The following is a 22633-nucleotide window of genomic DNA, read 5'->3' as shown; positions in this document are numbered from 1 at the left end:
ACTACTTCAGGCTGCAGGGGTGGACTCACATGACTGAATTCTCTCCCCAGAAGAAAACTTGAGGCCAGAAAGAAGAGTTTTACCATAGCCAAGCCTCCTGACATCCTTGTATTTTATATGGAGATAATTTTCTTGTATGAGACACATTCCCATAATGTGTACTGTTACCTGCAGCCTGAAATGGTACAGTCTGGACACAGATTTACCACTCCAGTGAGAACTACTAGTTCAGAAGATATCAGGAAAAAGTGTGCACATTTGTAGTAATGGCTAGGAAAAATGGAAAGATAAAAGTCCATTATATATTTGAATACAACTTTAGAATTTATGCATTTGTAGTAAAAACCTGGGTGATAAACAGTAGCAGATTTGTCATTTTGAATTTTGTTCACAACCACACAAAATGTATATGCTTATCGCTTTCTGCGGTGAACTTCTGATTAATGACACTTTTGGAGGATGGGGAGAATACTTTATATATATTTATACCTATATTTTGTCTGCAAATATTTTATGCTCTGGAAAAATGATTACCCTTGGCTGCTTATTTTTTATTTTCATTTTTTTGTTTTTGTTACTGAATATTTTAGACTGCAACTTTTCATCTTATGCTTAGTGAAAAACAAAGCCAAAAAGCTGAACACAAATAAAGGAGCTGAGATTTTCAACCCTTGGAGGTGAATCTTACAACTGCCATTGCCATCAACACGCAACACCCTGGCTGACAGAGCAAACACACGTGCAGGCAGTATCAATCAGCTTGAAAAAATGGTGGCCAGGAATGAGCTTATCACAATAAAAGGAAATAAGCTGTGTCATGTTAGCAATATCAAGATTTAATGCAGCATTTCAGACAGACTTCAGTAGGCTCTCTCATAATAAAGTATACTTAAACTAAAAGTAATCACAAGGAGGACTAGTAGTCTGTTTCCCCCCCGCCCCCAAGGATAAACTGAGTTTTGGTGTTTAAAAGCCAACCAACCAATGATGTACATTTTAATTTCATGTTCTTCTGTAACCCACCAACAGGAAGGATATGGAGTTTCGCTGCTGTAGCTCAAGCAAGTGTTGCCAATGTGTGCCTCCACAAAACTACTTTATTTATGTGATTAGCAGTTAGGCAATGATGTAGGTTGTTTCTCCCTAGAGGATGGCATCTAGAATTGAATCAGGAGGTAGTCTACTGATAGGACGTTCATTTTTATGCCTTGTTCTGATACCAGATATTCACATTTACATTATACTATTAATGTATCCACTCGCTGGATCATCACCTTGAAGTGGTGAGTGGGCTTGAGTGTTCCAATGAATCCTGTGAGCGAAGCTGTCGGGGGTCAAGTACTCCCAGCAGGGTCACCTATGGCTGTAAGGTCAAGGGAGAGAAACCAGACAAAGAACGATCCAAGAATGTCCTCAACGGCAGAACAGGTGGAGGATAACAATGTGTATGTTACAACAACTGTGAAAACAGATGGAGGCTGCAGCAAATAAAAGACTTCCAATCATTGTGGTATCCATGCAATTGGATCAAAGCCTTTTTCTGTCAAGACTGTGTTCTGATTGTTGTGCGCTGATCTCCCCACATAAAACAAATTCACACACAAGCGTCTTCCAACCAATATAAAACAAAAGTCCCATGGCAATTGGCAAATGGCGACAGGGGCAAGACTGTGAACTCCGGAAGCCCCTAGTCATGGACCGGCACATGGGCGGTGGATACAGACTCAGTCATCCTTGCTCAAGGACCGAGGCAGCTGAGTAGTTCGGCTACTATAACCACGACTGGGCAATCCTATTCAGGATCCACTCTGTTCACCCTGTATGGGGAAGGGGCTAGAAAAGGTGCCCTAAAAATAGTCTGCCTCATCTCTCTCTCTGACTGGATTACTGTGTCCAGTGGGGTCACCACTTAGCGGTCACAAAAAAGAACTGAATTTTGGAACAAAATTGAATTTTGGGCTCCTGCTGGGAGGAAAGGCAGGATATAAATCAAATAATAAATAAATAAACATGGAATATATGGACATTGCTGGACAGTGCAGACAGTGAATGTCCTGAAAGCAGGACTGCCACCATCGCAAGGGAATTGAAACGTTTTAATATTGATATAGCAGCACTCCAAGAAACTCGAAGAGCAGGAGAAGGACAACTGAAGGAGGAAAAAGGAGGTTATCCCTTCTTCTGGAAGGGACTGCCTGAACAGGAACAGAGAATACATGGAGTAGACTTTGCTATTAAAAATATCTTGTGAAGCTCCTATTGACATTAATGAGGAGCTCTCAACTCTCTGGTTAAAACTCGCCAAAAACGAGCAGGCAACTATTGTAAGTGCTTATGTGCCAATATTAGATGCTGATGAAGACATCAAGGGAAATTTTTATACCCAGCTGGACACCATCTTATCAGAGATACCTAAGGAAGATAAAATTATCCTCCTGGGTGATTTCAGTGCAAGAGTTCGGGCAAGACCCAGTGCCTTCAGGAGGAAGGGGACCACCACTGCCCAGGGAAGGAGAGCCGTTTGCTGCCACTGCTTGCTTGCTGCTGCTCAGCTACCACCACAGCCCTCTCCCTGTTGAACTTCTGCTCTGTATGGGTCATGCCTTGCAGGACCAGGCCCCCAGGTACTCAGCCAGCTGTTGCTGATATCGTCCACCTGTCCCTTCCCTGGAGAGGATACATAAGTTGGCTGGCTGAGGTGGCTCCTGCTTTGCAGATTGCCTGGTTTTTTGTGGGTCTTGAGTCATGTGCCTGGGAGAGAGGACTCAGGGCCAAGTGGGGAGACTTGAGGGGGCCCCAATCAGTGTAGTGACGGGTAGAGGGAGATATGGCATTGTGAGGACTTGCCAGGCAGTTAACGACCGTGCCTTGTTCCGGTCGTCCCCACACCCGCAGGTTTGTTGGTTGCCCTATCAGCCAACTCTCAGACCTCCGGATGCAGCTCCTAAATGTCAGATCGCTGCACAATAAGGTATCCCTCATTCACGATTTAATTGTGGATGAGGCAGCCAATCTGGCATGTATAACTGAGACCTGGGAGGGGGGGTGAGCAGGGAGGAGTCAGTCTCTCCCAGCTATGTCCACCAGGGTACCTGGTTCAGCATCAGGGTAGACCTGAGGGTCGGGAAGGGGGGGTTGCTGTTGTCTATAGGAGCTCCATCTCTCTCTGCAAGCTCCCTGTCCATGTGACTACTGGGCTGGAGTGTTTGCACTTTGTGTTGGGTCAACGGGACAGAATGGGGATTCTGTTGATGTACCACCCACCCCGCTGCCCAATACTCTCTCTAGCTGAGCTGACAGAGGTGGTATAGGGTGTACTGTTGAGATCCCCCAGACTGTTGGTTCTGGGGGATCTCAACATGCATGCCGACACCACCTTATTCAGGGTAGCTCAGGATTTCATGGTCTCCATGACAACCATGGGACCATCCCAATATGCCATTGGTCCTCAACACATGTAGCAGGGCATACTCTAGACTTCGTTTTTGCAACTGGACATGGAGATGGTGATCTGAATGTGGGGGGCCTTACATAGGTCTCTCTGTCATGGACAGATCACTGCTTGCTGAAGTTTAGACTTACAGCGGCTTTTCCCCTCTGCAAGGGTGGGAGACCTATTAAGTTGGTCCGTCCCCAGAGACTAATGGATCCGGATGGTTTCCAAAGGGCTCTGGGGAGTTTTCCGGCTGATAGGGCTGGCACTCCTGTCGAAACCCTGGTTGAACTGTGGAATACAAAAATGACCCGGGCGGTTGACACGATTGCTCCTGAGCACCCTCTCCTATGTAGAGCTCATATGGCTCCATGAGATACCCCAGAGCTGAGAGCGATGAAACAATATAGGAGACGGCTTGAGTGCAGATGGAGATGAACTCCTGGTGGATGCAATTACACACTGGTAAGTGCCTATGGTAAGCTGTATTCAGCAACTGCGATGGAGACGAACTGGTGGATGCAATTACACACTGCTAAGTGCCTATGGTAAGCTGTATTCAGCGAGGGCAACAAAAAAAACAGTATTTTGCTGCCACTATCAAATCATCAATCTGCCGCCCAGTGGAGCTCTTCAGAATTGTCCGGGAACTATTACACGCTGGCCCCAAGGACATGGTAGATCCATCTGAGGCCCGCTGTAATGAATTTGTTTTTTAAAAAATGTGTTTTTAAATGTGTATATTTGTTTTTAATGTTTTTAATTGTTGTAAACCGCCCAGATAGCTTCGGCTATGGGGTGGTGTACAAATGTAAATAATAATAATAATAATAATAATAATAATAATAATAATAATAATAATGTTTTCAATTTATGGCCAGAAACCATTGGGAAAGGAGTTAGCAATAGCAACCTGAATGGAATTCTACTTCTGACTAATGTGTAGAGCATAATCCTGTTATTACAAATACGTTCTTTCACCAGAAAAATAAATTTCAAACATCATGGACGCACCCTTCATCGAAACACTGGCATTTACTGTATTACATAATTGTCTGTGCTAGAGATCGTCATGATGTACTCTTCAATAGGGCCATGACGAGTGCTGATGACTGCTGGACAGATCAACGATTAATTCAGTCCACTATGGCCATTAATATTGTTCTTCAATGTAGGCTCCAAGGAAGAAAACCAAGGCATAAAATGAACATCCATGCCCTTCAAGATCCTATTAAGCGAGCCTGCTTTCAAACAACTCTCAAGAAACATCTACCAACGGAACTCCCTGAAAATGTTGAGGAACACTGGATTAGACTGAAGACTTCCATTATTCCAGTATGCGAACAAACTATTGGATACCAAACTAAGAAACATCAGAATTGGTTTGAGGAGAATGATATGGAGATTGAACATATCATTGACAAGAAAAGGGAAGCCGTCTGGATATGGAAGAATGACACTGACTGTGCTGCTAAGAAGAAAATCTATGCCACTGCAAAGGCTGAGGTCCAACAAAGAACTAGAGAACTTAAGAACGCCTGTTGGATAAAGAAAGCTCAAGAAATCCAGCATTTTGCAGATGTTCATGATGTATCAGGCTTTTTTAATGCCACAAATGCCATCTATGGACCAACAAATTATGGAACGAATCCCTTATGTTCAATGGATGGTACCAAACTTCTTAGGGATAAAGAGTCTATTGCACTGCTTTGGAAAGAGCATTACCATGACCTCCTTAAGTGTAACTCTATTGTGGCTGGTGATGTCTTCTCACAAATTCCGCAACAAAAAACTAGAAATGAGCTTGCAGTATCCCCTAATTTGGATGAAGTCAGTAAAGCCATTAATCAAATGAAGAATAGCAAAGCTAGTGGACCTGATGGGATTCCTGCTGAAGTCTTTAAAGAAGGTGGGCCTGACCTTACACAACAACTTCATAAACTCATCAAAAAGATCTGGATGAGGGAGGAAATCCTGGAAGACTTAAGGGATGCCATAATTATCACTCTTTTTAAGAAGGGTGATAGAAACAGGGAGAAAAAGGGACAAATGAGCTAAGCGGAAGGCACATCAAGCAAATCCTCATCACGACTGTCTTCCATCTGGAAACCTATGTCCTCACTGTGGGAGGCTGTGTGGATCTAGGATTGGCCTCCACAGTCACTTATGGACCCACCATTAAAGACCATATCTTGGAAGACAATCTTACTCAGTCATGAGTGATCGTCAATGGAATGGATACTTTTAAAAGAACAATAATGTTGAAAAACAATAGCTTTCACAGTTAAAAAGAACCCTAGTTTTTATTAGGACACAAGGGATAGCCTAGGACTTCTGGTAATCATATCCAATGGTTATGATTTCAGCAAGTAGAAAGTAGGTATAATCCATTAAAAGTGGTTCCAAAATGCGAAATACACTGCCAAATTCACAGATGTCCATTTATGTATCCAGTCGTATCAGAACACTATTGGATACACTGGACCACATGGGGTTGATTCTCATGTTCCTGTTGTGGCATGGGAGATGCTACTTCCATGTTGTCAGGTTCTTCACATTGGTAAACTCTTGGATACAGGAATTCCTTGAGATGCATGGATGATGTAGAAATACTCTGAGGATCCCATACTGTTATAGCAGTGCGTAAGTTAGCCCACAGACATGAAACAGATGAGGTATAAATATTTTACGGGGGGGGAGGGGAAGACAGTAACATTTTAAAATGTCTTATCCTCTTCATTTTCTAATCAGATGTAAACTATGCATGCCCATGCCAGCCTCTTCATGGATACACCAGCACTATTGTGTATATTTTACACACAACTCACATGCATGTGGACTGCTGCCCAAGGGACGGGGTGGAGGAAGCATTTTTCAGTGGCACTCACACAGAAGACCCTAATTTTGCTCTAAATTCAAAATATATAAAACGATATACAAAAATATACAAGAAATTTGCCCAATACATACCAAGTTATACAAATTGCGCCGAATCTGCCGCATCATTCCTGCATATGCTGGTTTAAGAAGTTCCTGAAAACTTGTAGGCCACTTGTCATACATGACATCCTTTTCTAAGTTGTTGATCCACTGGAACACAGCAGTAATTGTCAAAGTTACCATTAAAATAAAATGGTATAACTAGACACAATGCTCTCAGAAGGTCCATGCTAGCAACGTAATACGCAACGCATCTTAAGTACAGTCTTAAGCACATTAAGAACTTCTGTGTTACCTTAGCCATATGGGAACCACCTTTCCATAAGCAGCTAACCACTTCACTGGGAGAACATTTAAATGGCCTAACTATGTAGGAAAGGGCCAATTGCAAGAGTCCTCACCATGGAATTGATATTCCCCTGGGGAATTTCCCAATTCTTTGGGAAAAACCAAAGTGCCTTTTTGCTGATCACACAGTTGGCCCATTTAGGCTACAATCCTATACTCTCTTACCTGGGAAGTAAGTATCACTGAATTCAATGGGCCTTACTTCAAAGTAGATATGCACAGGATTGCACTGTTAAACATTTGTCCAACCCTGTGACAGCTGTTCCCTGAAAAACAGCTCCAAAGTGACTCTGATTACACATTACAGCCAAATCTACTCAGCCATTTGTCTAGCACAGGGGCAGCCAACATGATGCCCTCTAGATGTTACTGGACCCCCAACTCCAATCATTCCCAGCTAGCATGGCCAATGCACAGAGATAATGAGAAATTATTTTATTTGTTTAAAGTATTTTTTAATCAGCCCTTCATCACCAAGTCGTAGTCTAGCAACATCTAGAGAGCACTATGTTGGCTACCCCAGTCTAGAATATGGCTATGACTCCCAAGCACCTCTGTTACAGAGTAAGATCAGAAGCAGTGGGCAAACCATTTTTATATTAATTGGCATATAGTCTACATTTAATTCAGTAATAAAATGAATACACTTGAAATACTCCCAGCACCGAATGCTGAAAGCCACACAGAATTATCAAGATAGTTACAGAACACAAACACAGTGGAAGCAAACCAAACACATACAAAAAAGTGGCCTAGAAAAAAGGTAATACTGGTCTGCTGTAGCCTGATGAGAGTTAATTGCATGCCACTTAATGTTTCTCCTTTAGAAAAAAACCCACACAGTTTAAAGAAACAAACATTAAACAGATAAAGAGAACCTAGCTCATTCCCCTTGGGAACTTTACAATATATAATCCAGTCAGCAAGTAATTAACATTTTCTCAGCCAATACCAGTATTCATATACTTGTCAGTAATGGGTAATTTGGCATCTTTTGAAATTCTTCCTTTCAATTTCTTGCTTAATTATAAGAAAATTTATTATTTGATGCTGAAGACTCTGTTTATCCATTGATGCACACTTACAGTTAATAAACACAGAATTTAAGGATTCTTTGTTTTTGCAGTTGCGTCTGAGTTACACAATGATAATGTTCAAAAACTGAACTTTGTGAGAACCTGAATATCAGAAATTACTGGATCTCCTTTCAAACAAATTCATAAAAATATACAAAAACAATTTTTTTTGGGGGGGGGGTTGCACAAAATCCCTCAGTCAATAAGCAGAATGGAAAGATTGCATGCAGCTTGGAAGAATGCATAATTCCACCAATAAAAGTTCTCATTTATCAAATTTATAGTATTTTGTTTCCATTTCTCATTCTCAGTAGTCACAGTGCAGCAGCTGTTGCCCAAATACAAAAACCCTACATACAGTATTTTAGTTGAATAGAATGCTTGGTATAAGACTCAGGTTCTTTCACGGCTGTGGAGTCAGAGTCGGAGTCGTGGAGTCGGAAGCAATTTTGGGTGGAGTCGGAGTTGGTAGAAATGTACCGACTGACTCCAGCTTCAAAATAAATTTTGATTGACAAATTTTTTAAAATATAAATTCAAAATGTCAAAGAAGCTTCCCATGAAGTCAGCTGTAGTTGAGCATTTCACCATAACTCAAGATGGAAAACATTTTGCGTGTCAGTGTATGACATAGGACCCAGATGAAGACAAATGCTGTGATGCCAAGATCAGCGCATATTCAGGCAGCGATAAAAATGCTCCTATGAGAGCTTCCAATTTAAAAAGACATTTACAGTCCTTTCCAGGGCTGTGGAGTTGGAAGCAATTTTGGGTGGAGTCAGAGTCGGACAGTAGAAAAACAGAGGAGTCGGAGTCGAAGGTTTGGCGTCCACAGCCCTGGGTTCTTTACTGAACATCCTTTGTGAAATTGGCTTAGATTAAAAATTGCTTTTTCACAAACAGAAGGGCTACTTTTGTTTATGGAAGAGCTGGCAATCCAGTGGAGGCTGCTGCTCATGGAAAGGGGAACAGGACAATTTTCTCCTTCTGCAGCCTTCTGTGCCATCCCCATATTGGTCTGGAGAGTCCACCACCACTGGAGCAGATTGAAGGCATCTGCTGAGGAAGGGGGACTCTCCAAAATTAGCTATCCCCTCCAATCCTTGGGTGTTCCACTCGTAGATCTTTGGATCCAACACAACTATTGTTATTCTACATAAATCTTTAAAAAGATTCAAAGATTTCAACATTATTCATTTGAAAATGAAAATGTTCATAATGTAGACAAACAATCTTTATTACCCTTCAAAGTTTTGCTGTCTCCCTACTTGTAACACTCATAATTTCCTCTACTCCCATGTTGAAACTCATTTTTACAGCTGGATTTGGGTGTTTTTTTTAAATTTTGTGATGTATAATTTTAGTGCGAGTTTTAGAATTTATTATTCCATTCTATACCACCTCAGGATATAATTGCATCTTGTCTTTATTCTAAAAAGTGAGATATAAATGTTTTGCAGGAAGTACCTGTCTTCTTTCTTCTTTTATCTGTACTACTCCATAAAAATTCTATATACATTGATAATGCTGTATAAAACAGCGACCACCACAATTTTAACCTCAGTATGCAGAGACAGACATTAAACTCACTGGTATTTCATTGCTTGCTGAAAGTTGTTTGACAAGCAACTCAAGAGAAGTCTCAAGTGTCTCATGCAAACACAGCCAGAAAGCGAAACACAGAGGACCTTTCAAAAATATATTAATGCAGCCTATCCTGTACCTGTCATTTAAGCTAAGTTTAAAAAATAGCTTAGGAGCTTAACTATGCTTTGTTAACGTGATGATCGGCATACCTACTGGACTTTTTAGTGCTAAAGTCTTTTAAAAAATGCAATTTCAAGAGAAGCAACCATGTTAGTCTGTTATAGCAAACAACAATAAAGGGTCTTGTGGGACCTTAAAGGTTGACAAATAAATACTTACTATGATTGAAGAGTGACGAATGTCTAATGCGTAAGTGTTGTCATCAGAATGGGCATCTAATCTCATGATTTTACCAAGAACATCTCCCTTAATTCCAAGCGAATGGAGTCCATGCATTGCTTTCTCTTCCAACTTCAGTGTTTCTAAAAGACTTTTTATTTAAAATAAAACAGATGTTATGAAGAAAACCACATAGAAGAATCCTCAAAGGAAGGAGGGAGCTGAACAAGCAAAGAATACCTAAGAGAAATTTCTTATCGAGTTTTTCTTCTTGTTTTTGTTTGAAAAAAATATTTACATTGTACTGTGCTTGTGGCAAGTGAAGCCTCTGGCAAGGCTTGGCAGAGTTGGTGTAGTGACATGAAATGTTCAGCTGCACAGGAAGGTAAGTAAACAGCATGACATCCATCCTCTGAGAGGGCAGAACGCACAGTGGGAAGATGAGGACTTTGAAGAGGTCTGTGTGCACAGGAAAGTAAAGGAAAAGGGAAGGGGGGGAGGCTGAAGAAAGCATACAGAGAAGGTAGTGCTGAGAAAGAAGCATATGAAGCAACAATAAGTGGAAAAGAAGGGTTCAGGAAAAGGGCAAAGGAGATAAGAAAATCAGACCAGTGTCAGGGTTCAGTCTTGCCCAGATCTGGAACCTGAGGTCTCCTTGGATGAAGAACAGGGGGCAGCAGGATTCCCCAGCAGATCTCCACACAACCTGAAGAGCCATAAAATCCACACATCCCTGCCCTACAACCAGAGGTCTCAACACTACTTGCCTAGGTTCCTAGCTCGCTCTTGGGTACGCACCCGCTCATCATCCCCAGGGCCACAAGAACAGGGGAGAGGGTGAGCCAAGAAGGAGCTCAGGGCTGTTGCCAAAGTACCCACCCAGCTGCTCATGAGCAACTTGGGAGGTTGAGGGAAGTGTGTGTAAGTACCTGCTTCGATCAAGATCTGGCTGACAGCCAGAATAAAAGGGAGGGTTAAGCTCATCTCACTCTCAGAGTAGAAACACACTCACTGTTCTGCCTGTTCCAGTGCATCTCCACCCCTCTCTTCTGAAAATGGGGGCACATGACACTAGTCAACCCCACTCCTTTTTACATGGTATGAGCAGCTTGAGTGCATTTTTTTTAAAAAAAAATCAGCTTCAAAGACATTTCACAGCTGATTGGCAAATCAACCCATTCCCCCTCAAAGTGTGGCTAATGGAAATGCTTTGCTAGAGGCAACTAGTGTGCTCATGGTCTAAGCTGCCTCACTGATGAAACAATAGCTCCCTTAGAGCTCCAATCTTAGCCTTGCTGAACTAGGGAAATGGACAGCTAAGCAGAGAGTGGGATCAAATCACTAAGGGCCTGTTCAAATGCCGGTATAATCTGGATCTGAGGTCTTTTGCAGATCCTTTTAATTTGGACCGTTTGCATGGAGTTTTTGCCAAGGCGATTACATTCAGCTGCTTTTGCCTTTAACTCCGGATTAAATCGATGCGACAAAACCCCAAAATTGCTTTTAAAATCTGCACCTGCTTCGGTGTGCTTCTAACGTGTATTACCTTTTAAGCTCCCTTTTTTGGCTGCACAGTTTCTTTGCCATTAGATCCTCCCTTTTCTCCGCCCCTTTGTCTCTGGACATCGTTTTGTGTCCTGCCGTTGACGAAGCAACTTCCGGTTGCTCTTGCCTTCCTTTCTCCAACTTTCCCCCCAATACGTTTCCTCCCCCTCTCCTTTAAACAAAATCACATTCCCCACCCCTTCATTCTCTCTTCTGCAGCAACACCAACAACTCCCCAAGGGTAGCCGGGGAGAGCTGGAGCTCGGGAAATTCCTTCCTGGCCGCCAGAGAGGGAGACTTCAGCCTTGGCCGGCTCTCTCGCTTGAGCTGCGGGGGTGTCCACAAGCCGCTACATGCCGCTCGCTGGAGCTACACCCAGGCTTGGAGCGCATGCAGCCACAGCGAGAGGAGGCTGGTGAAGGCGCCGCTGGGGTAATTTATAAGCGCCCAAAAGCGCAGGGGAAAGGGGAGCTGCCTTGGCATCTTAAACAGTCAATGCTTCCTTTAGTAGCTGCTTTTAATGTCTCTCTAAAGATAATTGTTTGAGGTTTTTTTATGTTTCCCAGAACGCCTGCTGAGGCTTGTCCCAGGGTGCCAAAGGCACACCAATCTCACGCACAGACAGCCTAACAGCCACGGGTGGGAGCAGGGGGGATGGAAGAAAGCCTCTTTCAAGCGCCTATTCCTCCCTTATTTAGGGAAACACCGCCCCTTCCCCGCCTCCTCAGTTAACATGCTAATGTGTGGGCTCGGAAACAAGGAAACACTGATAGCAATAAACGCACACGCGTGTGAATAATAAAAAGAAAAACAGACAATTTATTCGTAGCGAGGGCGGAAGTATGTGAACTGTCAAAATCAATCGTGATGGAAAAAGCAGCATTTTTAATGTGGATCTTGGCTCATATGTGAACCAGCCCTAAGATAAAGAGACTGAACACTCTGTGGAGGAAGAGTAGAATACAAGGGAGGTTGGTGTTTTTTTTTTAAAAAAAGAGGTTTGTTGTGACAGTAACAAGACAGAACACATCTTAGGATCATATGTTCCCTTCCCTTTCACACTTGACTGGTGGAGATTTAAAATTTGCATTCCTAGTTAACTTTGGTTTGTTGCTGTACCCAACTCAGCAAACTAATTTTTTCAAACCAGGATGAAGAAAGAGTTGAAAAGGCAAGGAGAAAAGACAGATTGTGCACTACCGACAAAAGGTTTTTCGAGTGAATGTAGAATGCAGCGTTGCTAAGCGTGGAGTCTAAACTGATAGCAATTTTTTCCCCAATTCTAGCTCTATTGAGACTAAAGCAAAGAGGACCAAAAAGTAGCATAGGGATAATATGCACGAGATGGCTGTAGTGAATTTCACCTTTTGATTTGCTCAGGCAGTTCTTTGGTTGCTAGCTTTTAGTTATTATGTTGTTTTAATGGAAAACACAGCCACAAATAGTATACACAACTGTTGTAATGACTACAATAGTTGACACAATAAATTATTAATCTAAGAAACTATTTTGTTCACCCTCTAAATTAAAACAACCAATCACAGAATGATATACATTAAAATTCCTCTTGGGATTGCTAAAGTATAGCTAACCACACCTTACTTGGTTTATGGATTAAGTTATTGGGGGCTTTTTTTGACTAGTAAATATAGAGAAACAAGCCAAATAACTAATACTTCACCTAAATGGATCTTGAAAATCCAAGTCTATATGAAGACCATTTAGAAATAAATGTGTTTCACCAGGCTGAAGTTCAAGAGCTTCCTGTAGATGCTAGAAAAATTAAAAATGCCAAGATTAATACAACTTAGTCAAAACAGTTTAAAAAAGAAACTTCTGAATATCCACATGATTCAACCTTAAGCTATCTGAACAAGATGACATTAATTTTGGCTGGATAAAATTTAATCTCCTAATTATTCTTGTGGATAAGGGATTTCTCTCTTTTCTACAGAGTAAGCTTGATGCACAATATTCATGAAAAGAAAAACCAATAACTTGATAAACAGACTTCAGCTAGGATATACTTTGAGAAGTTCGGCTTGGCACTGTTTGATTAATATATCACAGTCTTTGAAGCAAACCAGTTCTAGCTCAAGACATTTTGTTGCCTGAAGTGCAACACAAATTGCTCCCCCCCCCCATTTTCGAGCACTGTTCCTGCCTTATGGCACAATTCAATCCCCTATCTATCATGCTGGGTGTGGTGAGGGGGGAGGAGCTTGGATGGGGCATAGATCTCCCTCCACCCAGCCCAGAAGCCCATGTAGTGATGCTAGTGCCACTTTTTTGGCGCAGAGCTCACTGTTCCACCTGCCAAAAATGTGGGCAAGAGCTAAGCCAGCCCAGGATCTGCTAGATCCAAAGCTGGTCTCACAGCTGTTATATGACGGTACCAGGGCTGACTACTAAGCCAGCTCCAAGCTGGCATAGCTTGGAGCAGGCTTTTTCCTGCCCCGTGCCTTCCACCCTGGTGTTTGACTTCCTCTGTCTGTCCATCCCTGACCCCAGTGGTTAATTCACCCTGTTGCTTGCCAGTACCGATCCTGAAGCAAAGTGCTATTTCCCTATTTTCTCACACATACAAAACTAAAACATGCCAGACTATGAAATAATGCAACATTTAAAAACAAGAAGCAAGATCCTACAGTAGGGCCCCGCTTTACGGAGCTTCGCTTTACGGCACTTCGCTAATGCGGCGGTCTCAATTAGACGCAATTAGACTAAAGCTGCACTCATACGGTGTTTGTTCCGCTTTTACAGCGGTTTTCAGGCATTGCGCACCATTCTATTCAATGAGTTCCGCTTTTCAGCAGAGGTCCGGGATGTAACCTGCTGTATGAGTGGGGCCCTGCTGTATAGGGAATAGCTTCTGTAGCAGCAAAAGATTATCTGATCATTGTCCCTGATCATTGTCCATGCTGGCTGGGCTGATGAAAGTTGGAGTCGAACATCTGGAGGCGTGGCATCACACTGGCTATTAAAATATATACTTTCCAACTGCAAATGACTCGGCTCATCAGCCTTTTAGACTGGATGAGCCTAAGCAATTGCCCTAGCTGATCTAGTCCAAGTATAGATGGGCCTATCATGTGTTGGTGTTGATGTCATTTTTGGTGCTCTTTTTCAATTCTATTTAATATTGTTGACTTACTATTATAATTGGTGCTAAATGCAGAAGGGCACTGAAATAATAAATATGTGTTTAGATAATAACAAATTATAATATAGGGGCAAGGTTGAGTTTAGGCAGAGTTCTTCATTCCTGCTCTGCTTTGTACACTGAAAGTTTTGTGTACATCCCACTCTCTGTCCACTCTCCATCCACAAAATGGAAATTATAGAATGACCTACCCCACAAAGTATGGTAAATGCAAATAAGATGAAAGACAATCATGCTCTTTATATACAAACAGCAAACAGGGCTAGTGTAATGGAGACATCCTTTCATCGTGCCTAGTAGAAAGACTGCTACATCAAGTACGGAGGACCGTGCAAAGTTAGTTGTTCAAAAGTGTTTGCTTTTAGCCAACAAGGCCAGAGTAAAAACAAAAGGCTTCTTTAGATGAGCCCACAACTTGAAACGTTATCTAGACTTGAACATCTACAACCTTCCCTAACATAGCTACTTACGCTTGAATGCTATTCTGACTGCATCTAATCACCATATACTTTTCAATCCTTAATAGCCTTGAGCCACTCTCCTGTATTGCATTTTCTATTCAACTTTCATTATCTTAGAGGGGAATCTTTCAGTTCTACGCAGCTTGAAATCATGCCTCTCCTGCTGCTAGACGAATATCCTGTAGCTCAAAAATGTGCATGACAATTTATTCTGCTGTACCACTGATGTCTGAAAAGCCAGATTTATATTCAGACCAAAAAAGAAAAGAGAGAGAGAGTGCTTTTTCACCATTGTGTTTCTGGACACCCAAAGCATCTTGCCATTTTGTCCTCAGAGATAATAACTGTATATGTCCAGGTTCAATTTACATAGAATAATCCCAAATTTCATTACCTATATTCAAAGAACTCATATTTTGTTTCACCACTTCTCTTCAAAGTTATGTTTTATTCCTTTTGTAGTAGCTTCAAAATACACATACATGCATGCACTCACGCACACCCTCAAACGATACCTCCATTAGCTATTGTGATAAAGCAGTTTGTTCAAATACATTAGCCTCTTGTCTACTCAAACATTAGCTTAGATGTGACACTTGAGAGAAATCCTCAAAGTTCTTCTCTTAGGTGACAGGATTTTCCAAAAGAGAGCAACTGGCATCAAAATGTATTCAGGTCTATTTTAAGAGCTATTTAACTACCAGTACTTGATACCATTTTACATTGTGTTTGTGCAGCTGCTGCAGTCTAATAAAAATGAGTAATCTGCAGCAAAGCAAAAAAAAAAAAAAACCACAAGGAAAACTTAAATAGGAATTCACTAAAGGATGCCTATTAAAAAAAGATCAAATGGCTCAAAGAAAAAAATAGCTCCAGGGCTTTAAAAAAATATTTGTTTTAAATCAACCATGTAAAAGTGTCAGGAAAGCATGAAAAACACTATGCTATTTAATAGTGATTTCCATGGGCATGAAGTTCAGTACTGCTCTGAAGCATCTACAAAATGAAATTTACAGCCTGGTGCTAAGCATCTGTACTGAGAAAATAATAAACCCCATTGAATTCAGTGGGACTTCCTTCTTATAACCAAGCTCAGAATTGCAGTCTTGATCCTCTCCTATGAGTCATTTTGTCCATTTTTGGAATTTAAAAAATATAGTTAAGCCTGAAAGACTATCCTAAAAACCAAGGGAACCAGTACCTGCAACAATGTAGAAGAGAAACATCTCGGCACAACCCATTCTCAAAGGCTACATGAATTAGAAACAGTCTCAACTCAGCAATCAGAAGTCCCAAATCTAAATAAGTAATTGCTGCCTGCAGAATTTGGAGCAGTAGCCAAGTTAATCTGTTCCAGCAAACACAAAATGTTTTGTTGCAGCACCTACTGGTTAACAGATTAATTGTGGCATAATGAATAGATGAAGTGAGTTCTAGTTTATGAAATTTTGTGCTACAATAAATCTGCCTATACGCTGTCAAAGCCTGCTTGAGAGCATTCAGATATAAAAGCTAAATATTTAGAAGAAAAAGGCAGGAGCCTCAGGCTTTCATTCTCCTTTTTTCCCTTTGCACATGGGGATGATAAGCTTTCAATCAGTGTTAGCGTGTTCCATTCAAATCTGGAAAACTATGGCTTCCCACTTATCTAGGACTGTAAATTTCCAATTGCTGTGTACATCTTCACTCCCATAGGAAGTAGTGATAGCCACCAAGTTAGGCAGCTTTAAAAGAGAGGGACACAAATGCATGGAGGGTAAGGCTACTAACCATGATAGCTAAGTTCTCCCTCCACTGTAGGAGGCAGTTTGCCTCTGTATACTAGTTGCCAGGAATCACAAGTGGGGAGGCTGCTGTTGCACTCTGATCCTATTTGCAGGCCTCTCATAGGCATCTGATTGGCCACTGAGAGAACAGAATGCTGGAACAGATGAGCCTTTGGTTTTATCCAGCTGAGCTCTTATGTCCTTGTGAGGATTGAGTAGGCAAACCTGAGGTTAGTGCTTGCACATTCTTGCACCACAAAACCATAGTTTAGCACAGGGATGATAAGGCTATCAACGGCGACAAGCCATGAAGGCTATGCTCTGTCTCCATAGTCGGAGGAGATATGCTTCCAACTACCAGCTGTTGGAAACCGCAGGAGAACAGAGTGCTCTTGCACTCAGATCCTGCTTGCAGGCTTCCCATGGGCAACTGGTTGGCCATTGTGTGAACAGGATGCTGGAGTAGATGGGCCATTTATTTATTTAGTTGCATTTCTAAACCGCCCTATAGCTAGCAGCTCCCAGGGCGGTGTACAACATGAGCTTGATCTAGCAAGCTCTTCATACGTTCTTAACCTGTGGCCCTCCAGATATTGCTGGAGTGCAATTTTCATTACAGCTGATGAAATCCAGCAATATTTGGCCATTTCTGAAATGATGTCTAAAATGCCTCTTTTGGTGTTTTAATAACACATAGATCACCTTCTTGCAAAATATAGAACATATTCTGAGAAAAAGTACAAGGGTAGGGGGCAAAATGCAGACCTAGCAGGATTTGGGTGGGAGACAAAAAAAAGGCTGGCACTTCAGGGACAAGACTTCGAGTGCCATTAGAATGGGAGACAGACAGAATATGCACATATAAAATGTGAGGGTCTTACTGACAGGTGTATCAAAAGGGATAAGCCAACCAGCACCAGCATCAAAGAAATCTAGATGAGTCTTTTTCTACGTGCTCCACACATAGAAGCTATGCATGAATCAGATGAAGTGGGGCCTTGCTGCTGGCCCCCAGCTAACATTGCATACACCCCTGGTACTGCACTTTCTATGTCCAAGAGTTGCACATTTTTATACCTGTGTAAGCAGCAAATCAAACATCTTTTATATATGAACAGAAGAGAGGGAAAGAGTAACATACGTGTTTTATCTACTATACCAACCATATAAGAAAGTGAGTGCTGTATGAAGCAATCTTCACAAATATTGGGGCATTGGTGTTCAGAATGGGACAATGGCATAATAATGCTGACTTGATATAGCACAATAGGGGTTAATATCAGTGAAGAAGCTCCTATTTTAAGTAACAGTTAAAACATACACTAAAGAACACAGACCCCCAAAGACATATGCATTAAGGGCAAAGGCTCAAAACATAACTTTCATGGATTATTAACAGAGCAATGTATATATTCCCCTCGCAGGATCGTCACCTTGTAGTGGTGAGTGGGCTTGTGTGTTCCAATTAACCCTGTGAGCGATGCCGTCGGGAGTCATGTACTCCCAGCAGGGTCATTCATGGCAGTAAAGTCAAGGGAGAGGAACCAGACAAAGAACGATCCAAGAATGTCCACAAAGGCAGAACAGGCGGAGGATAACAATGTGTATGTTACAACGGCTGTGAAGGCGGATGAAGGCTGCAGCAGATAAGACTTCCAACTGTCGTGCTATCCATGCCATTGGATCAAAGCTTTTTTCTGTAAAGACTGTGTGTTGATCACTGTGCACCGATCTCCTCACATACAACAAATTCACGCATAGGCGTCTTCCAACCAACCTTATTTTGGAAGACAATCTTACTCGGTCATGAGTGATCGCCAGTAGTAGTGTATATATTACTCTGTGCCAGACATTTATGTTTTGAACTGATTAATGCTCATCTTCAGAGGACAATTAAAGTGGTTTAGTTCAGAGTTAAAGCTCAAGCCCTGAAGCCAGCATTTGAACATTAATAGCCTACGTTTCAGCACTAGCTTTAGCTGGAAGCTGCTCAGCTTGTCAAATCTGGCCATATCACGCGTTATTTGAGAAGAAGGTATAAGGAGCAGTAAGGAATGTAACTGATTAGCAAGTCTATATTTTGGGGGAGAGGGGGTTGAAATTCTATTGGTTATGTTTTTAAGTTGCATGATAATATATGTATCTCCCAAGAGAGTACAATATATGAATATCTCAGCACAGTATAATCAATTATTTGATTTTGCATAATAAAAAGAACATGAACCAACCTGTTGATTTTCCTTTATTTCTTTCCGCATTTGCAGGTTCACTGACACTCTGCTCAGGGATCTGAAAAAGTTAGATATCATGAACTCATTTGAATATCCCACACACATATACCTTTTCCAAAAGGGAATAAAGTACTCCACGGCCGAATTTGGATGCAATGTTAAACCATGATTTCGTGCTATACAGACATGCCTGGTGAACCTCAAGCTTGCATACAGCCCCTCCTCTCTCCTCCAGCATGGCCACAATGAAGTGATTGGAAGCATCTACTTTCTAGTTTACATTAACAGCAATTTGTAATAAATTCTGAACTGTAAACTAATAGCTTAAGCTGTGGTTCATTAAACCATTCTGTAACCACAGTCTAGCCCACTAAACTATGGTGAACTTCATTAGGAAATGTTCCCTATCTCCTTTTCCAAAAAAAAAAAGGGGAGCACACAAGCCTAAGGTTAACTGAAGCTCATTAACAAAAACTCAACTATGGTTTAGTGTTACATCTGAGCCGGTCCTATCTATTTTGATGAAAATTATGGGAACCTGACACCTTACCTCAAGTAAGCCATTAGAAAACTGCAAATATTTAGCTTACACCAGAAATGGCCAACATCTCTTTTTTCAGGGAGCAGGTGGCATAAGAGGGAAAAGAGATTCTGCGAAAAACAAAGCTAGAGCTCCTTTGAGTTTGCAGAACTACTTTCACCATTTAGAAAATCCTAGTCCATTTGCTGTCCCAACTCACAGATGACTACCAATGTTATAGAAGAGGTGAGAGGAACCTTTGGCCTTCCAGATGATGAACTACAATCCCCATCATCCCTAGCCATTGGCCATGCTTGCTGGGATGATGGGTGGTGTAGTTCAGCAAGTTCTGGAGGGCCAAAAAGTCATCATTCTAGTTACAGAAGATGCGGGTGACCCATGGCAGAAACACAGGGGCCTACACCATGTAACATGGAAATGAACCCTTAGGAAGATCATAAAAAGACACTAAGGTGGCAAACCTGTGTCTGGGCTATTCTTCAGGGGAGGGGGATCATGAATGTTCCTCCATGATGAAAAAAAATCCTTTTCATGCAGAAACGCAGCAAGGTCAGGGATAATTCTAGGCTAGGATTCATCTTCCTCCCTAACATGCTAGTTATCTATTCACTAATAGGCAAAAAAACTTGTGGTTTAAGAACATACCTATAGCCCACAGATATTTCTATCAAACTTTAAAAACCAGGGAAACTGGGCAGCTATAGTGAATGCACCAGGAGAGCAGGAGACCTGACCTCCTCTCTGAGGTATTGAACTGCCCTACAAATTGGTCAAAATGCAAACACAATTTGGGTCACAGTCCAATCCACTTCTTGTGTTGCTTGAAAGAATTTGGTAACATGTGCCTCTGAGCATATGGTGAGTGGTGGCAACACCTGCCATCTCCTAAGATGGAGAATTACATTTTTGTATGTTTGTTCGCGTTCTTCTTACTTTGCTTCTTTCCTGTGTTCCTCCTGTTTCTACAGAGAATCTAACTTAGAAAATTATATTTCTCTCATTATTCATCGTAGAACTCTGTGTCAAATTTACTTTTATTAATTTCAAAGTCTTTTTATTGGTCAGTGTCGTATGATGGTGAAGACAGCCTTTTGTGTTTCATACTGGAGGCTATATTCTATTTCTATTTTGGGCGCATTAACAGTTGAATCTGAAACTGCAGTTTGATGTAAAATCAGACTGATTACAATATGTTGCTACTTAAGCAATGATTTTAGCTGTTAGAAAAAACAAACTTTGCCTGCCCAAGATCATTTAAGGCAAGGTGGGCACGGTCAATTAAAAACATAGAACATACCTAGCATTTTGCTAGAATATATTTCACCTCCCACTGTTTTATCTTGTGCAAACTAAGATACTCCTCATGTCCACTGGAGACTATTCTGCAGAATAGTCAGTGCAATTATTCCACAATTATTTTTGGAGTTTTTTTAGTGTAAATTTTGTAAAATGTTGCTGTATTTCACATATTCACAGACACAGAAACAAAAGAAAATTATTTCCTATAGGAAGCTTCACTAAAATTGCAAAGTAAATCAGACATATTTAAAGTGACCATCTGAACTATATCAACTGTCTTATGTTGCTTCCTCCCTGCTAAAACAAGATCAGCACAGCACATGTCTTCTTTCTATTACTTGGGCTGATTGCAGGTGTTGCCACCACTCACCATGTGCTCAGAGCCACATGTTACTAAATTCTTCCAAGCAACAAAGGAAGTGGATTGTACTGTGAAAGGCCAACCTAGATTGTGTTTGCATTTTGACAACTTTGTAGGGCAGTACAATATCTCAGAGAGGAGGTCAGGTCTCCTGCTCCCCTGGTGCATTCACTATAGCTGCCCAGTTTCCCTGGTTTTTAAAGTTTGATAGAAATATCTGTTAGCTATAGGTACATTCTTAAACCGCAAGGTTTTTTTTTTGCTTATTAGTGAATTTCTCTGCTTTTTAATCCGGGAGGTAAGAAATGGGATCCTGTGCAAGTTTGCTGAGAATGGATTGATCATTTGCATGCTTATTGAGTTCAGTGGGATTTACTTCCCTGCAATCATGCTTAGAATAGGTGAAGCGGACAAAAGGGGATGGGAAGGGGAGAGAGGGCAGAGAGGGATGGGAGCAGGCAGAAGGGGGAGGGGAGGACACGTTTGATCATTTGCATGTTTATTGAGTTCAGTGGGATTTACTCCCATGCAATCATGCTTAGGATAGGTAAAATTGACAAGAGGAGAGGGAGGGAGGGCTGGAGTGGGCAGGGGAGGAGGAAGAAGGAAGAGAGAGGAGAAGGGAAAGGCAGGTCTGATTATTTGCATGCTTATTGAGTTCAATGGATGCAATCATGGTTAGGATAGGTAAAACTGACCATGGGGGTGGAGGAGGGGGGAGAGGAGAGGAAAGGAGAAGGAGAATGAAGAGGGGAGCAGCAGGAGGAAGAAGGAGAGGATTGCAGGAGGAGGGGCAAAGGGAGGGGGAGGGATGAGCAGGTTTGATCATATGCATGCTTATAGAGTTCAAGGGTATTTACTCCTGTGCAATCATGCTTAAGATGGGTAAAACTGACCATGGGGAGGAGGAGGGGAGAAGATATGATGGGTGGGCACTGGGCAGAGGGGAAGCCCCTTTCCTTTCCCTCCCACTCAAATTTAAACCAACGCTGTCCCTGGCCACATCCACACCAGACTGTTATTTCACTTTAGGCAGTCATTGCTTCTCCCAAAGTATCCTGGGAAGTGTAGTTAGTAAAGGGTGTTGAGAGTTCCTAGGAGGTGCCCTGTTCCCCTCACAGAGCTTCAGTCAGAGTGGCCGAATGTTAAACCACTCTGGCCACTGGAGCTCTGTCGGTGGAATAGGAGTCTCCTCTCAGCACCCTTCACAAACTACACTTCCTAAGATTCTCTGGGGGAAGCCATGACTATCTCAAGTGCAATCAAACTCTGGTGTGGCCTCCTGATTAGGCAAGCCCAGCAGCTGGGAGTCTGGCTTCTGACAGTTGGTTCTTACTGAGCATGCCCGACATTAACATTCAGTTCAAGTCAAAATTTGTTAAATTAATTAAAAATCAGCCAGACATTCCTGTAACTTTTAAACTGCAGATGATGAAGGTCAGAGTATGGGGCAAGGTCAGTAATAGGATTACAGGTATTCTGTGAACATGGCTGATTTTTAATGAATTTCAACACACTATGAGAACTCTCAGAGAAGAAAGTC

General features: G+C 41.8%; 1 protein-coding gene across 2 annotated transcripts in view; it reads right to left on the bottom strand.

Moving 5' to 3' along the window:
• UGGT2 (UDP-glucose glycoprotein glucosyltransferase 2) overlaps positions 1 to 22633 on the bottom strand; it is a 119142-nt gene that overhangs the window by 58504 nt on the left and 38005 nt on the right. For both annotated transcript variants that reach the window (XM_061630083.1, XM_061630084.1), the window contains exons 10-13: positions 18887 to 18947; positions 12950 to 13041; positions 9724 to 9874; positions 6404 to 6523 (exon numbers count right to left, since the gene is read on the bottom strand). In XM_061630083.1, the coding sequence (XP_061486067.1) occupies positions 6404 to 6523; positions 9724 to 9874; positions 12950 to 13041; positions 18887 to 18947 (424 nt within the window). The remainder of the gene's footprint in view (positions 1 to 6403; positions 6524 to 9723; positions 9875 to 12949; positions 13042 to 18886; positions 18948 to 22633) is intronic.

Source organism: Rhineura floridana, chromosome 5, assembly GCF_030035675.1.
Source record: "Rhineura floridana isolate rRhiFlo1 chromosome 5, rRhiFlo1.hap2, whole genome shotgun sequence".
NCBI classification, from domain to species: domain Eukaryota; kingdom Metazoa; phylum Chordata; class Lepidosauria; order Squamata; family Rhineuridae; genus Rhineura; species Rhineura floridana.
The sequence above is the reverse complement of the archived record's forward strand: the minus strand, read 5'-3'. Positions and strand labels throughout refer to the sequence as shown.